The following is a 2699-nucleotide window of genomic DNA, read 5'->3' as shown; positions in this document are numbered from 1 at the left end:
GCCGATCCCCCAGCGGCTTTCCCTCGGGGGTCTCGCCCCAAAAGCCGGCGTGCTGGGGCTGCTGCGTCCGCGGCGGGGGGAGAGGTGGGGCGAGCATCCCCCGTCGGCGGGTGCGCGCATCCGTCTGTAGCTGAGCGTGTCGGCGCTGGCGCGGCGTGCGTGTCTGTCTCTGTGTCTCCGTGCGTGTGTCTGCGTGTGCCCCGGTCCCCGTGTGTGACACCGCGCTTGTGTGCTCCTACACCTCCCTCTCCCACTCTCTCTCTCTCTGTCTGTGTCTCTCTCTCTCTCTGTGTGTGTGTGTGCGGGGAGCGCAGCGCGGAGCCGGGCGCGGCAGCAGCAGCAGCGGCAGCAGCAGCGCGGTGCCCCGAGCCCCGCGGCCGGAGGAGGAGCCGCGCCGGGAGCCCCGCGGAGCCGCCGGACGAGCGCGGCCGCACCGAGGCGCAACAGGCGGATGGCGGCGGGCGGAGGGCGCTGAAGGCGAGCGGGGCGAGGCGGTGGGGCAGGGAAGGGCAGGAGGGGAAGGGCAGAGCGGGCGGGATGCGGGCGGAGGAGCCGCTGGCGCTGGCGGCCCCGCGGGCGGGCGGCGAGGCGGAGGCGGAGGCGCCGGGCGAGGAGCGGAGCGGCGGCAGCTGCTGCAGCAGCGAGCGCCTGGTGATCAACATCTCGGGGCTGCGCTTCGAGACGCAGCTGCGGACCCTCTCCATCTTCCCCGACACGCTTCTGGGCGACCCCAGCCGCCGGGTGCGCTACTTCGACCCGCTCCGCAACGAGTACTTCTTCGACCGCAACCGGCCCAGCTTCGACGCCATCCTCTACTACTACCAGTCCGGGGGGCGGCTCCGCCGGCCGGTCCATGTGCCCCTTGACATCTTCCTGGAGGAGATCCGCTTCTACCAGCTGGGCCAGGAGGCTATCGAGACCTTCCGGGAGGACGAGGGCTTCATCCAAGAGGAGGAGAAGCCTCTGCCCCAGCACCACTTCCAGCGCCAGGTCTGGCTGCTCTTTGAGTATCCCGAGAGCTCCGGGCCGGCCCGGGCCATCGCCATCGTCTCCGTGCTGGTCATCCTCATCTCCATCGTCATCTTCTGCCTGGAGACCCTGCCCGAGTTCCGCCAGGAGCCCAAGGGCCCCCAGCCTGGCTTCGGGGAGGCTGCGCCGCTCGGGGACGAGACGCTGCTGCTGCCACCGCTGCCGCCGCCGAGCGGGACCCCCCCGCCCCTGCGCCCCGCCGCCGGCTCCGGCCCATTCTTCACAGACCCCTTCTTCCTCATCGAGACCCTGTGCATCATCTGGTTCTCCTTCGAGCTCCTCGTGCGCTTCTTCGCCTGCCCCAGCAAGCCCGAGTTCTCCCGCAACATCATGAACATCATCGACATCGTGGCCATCATCCCCTACTTCATCACCCTGGGGACCGAGCTGGCCCAGCAGCAGCAGCAGAAGCAGCAGCCCGGGAGCAGCAGTAACAATGGGGGCCAGCAGCAAGCCATGTCCCTGGCCATCCTCAGAGTCATCCGCCTGGTCAGAGTCTTCAGGATCTTCAAGCTCTCCAGGCACTCCAAGGGGCTACAGATCTTAGGGAAGACTCTCCAGGCAAGCATGAGGGAGCTGGGCCTCCTTATCTTCTTCCTCTTCATCGGGGTGATCCTATTCTCCAGCGCTGTCTACTTTGCAGAGACTGATGACCCTGACTCACTGTTCACCAGCATCCCTGATGCTTTCTGGTGGGCAGTGGTGTCCATGACCACCGTGGGCTATGGGGATATGTATCCCATGACCATTGGTGGCAAGATTGTGGGCTCCTTGTGTGCCATTGCTGGTGTGCTCACCATTGCCCTGCCTGTCCCTGTCATCGTGTCCAACTTCAACTACTTCTACCACCGAGAGACTGACCACGAAGAGCAGTGCCAGTACACCCACGTCACCTGTGGCCAGCAACAGTCACCCTTCTCTGAGCCCAAGAAGGGGGACAGTAATCAGTCCCTCAGCAAATCTGAGTTCCTGGAAGCAGAAGACCTGGAGTCCATGAAATATTCCAACTTCATTCCTCCCAATAACCAGGGCTATAAAGAGAAGAAAATGCTGACAGAGGTGTGAAGGGTTTTGTTGTCCTGGGTCCAGACACAGAGCTGCAAGCTGCTGTTACAATTGTCTTCCTACAAGCAGCTGGATCTATTCAGCATTTACATGCCAGACTGTGAATTGTGATGCCGTAAACAGAATGATTGTGATAATGGGCTCTTCTGGCCTGATTTGCTGTTTCTCATTACTGTGTGCAGCCAGAAATGTTCTTGCTTTATTCCGTGGAGTGCTAGCTGTCATCCCCACTCCCTTATGCATTTCTTTCTCTGCTTTTGATGACTGCTTTAATCCAACATTTGCTCCTAAACCAAGTCTTGTTACTCCACCAGCAGAGAAGCCCTTGCCACTACTTCAGCAGAAGCATTCAGCAAACAGTTAAAGGGGCTACAAACATCTGGCTGGAGCCGTGCTCTCAGTCCCTGTGCCAGCACAGTGCCCTTGGCTGGGATCAGTCACGCCTGCCATGCCATTGCCTTTGAATAATGGAAACGCTGCAGCCAGAATCAGAGAGAGCTCTGCAGCTGTAGGGGAAAGCCAGCAAGCAGATGCCTGCCTTCTTTGCAACCCTTGGCATGCTAAAAGATCTTCCTGGTTTGTGTTTAAAAAAAAAAAAAATTGGT

General features: G+C 61.2%; 1 protein-coding gene across 1 annotated transcript; it reads left to right on the top strand.

The window, feature by feature from the left end:
- The first annotated feature begins 537 nt into the window (after positions 1-537).
- Positions 538-2094, top strand: LOC134042958 (potassium voltage-gated channel subfamily A member 6-like). The gene has a single exon (XM_062490914.1). The coding sequence runs from the start codon at positions 538-540 to the stop codon at positions 2092-2094; it is 1557 nt and encodes a 518-aa protein (XP_062346898.1).
- Positions 2095-2699: the final 605 nt, after the last annotated feature.

The sequence above is a fragment of the Cinclus cinclus genome, chromosome 4, assembly GCF_963662255.1.
Source record: "Cinclus cinclus chromosome 4, bCinCin1.1, whole genome shotgun sequence".
Lineage (NCBI taxonomy): Eukaryota > Metazoa > Chordata > Aves > Passeriformes > Cinclidae > Cinclus > Cinclus cinclus.
The sequence above is the reverse complement of the archived record's forward strand: the minus strand, read 5'-3'. Positions and strand labels throughout refer to the sequence as shown.

Excerpts from the sequence above, each read along its gene's own strand:
- LOC134042958 (XM_062490914.1), top strand. The coding sequence starts at position 538 with ATGCGGGCGGAGGAGCCGCTGGCGCTGGCGGCCCCGCGGGCGGGCGGC.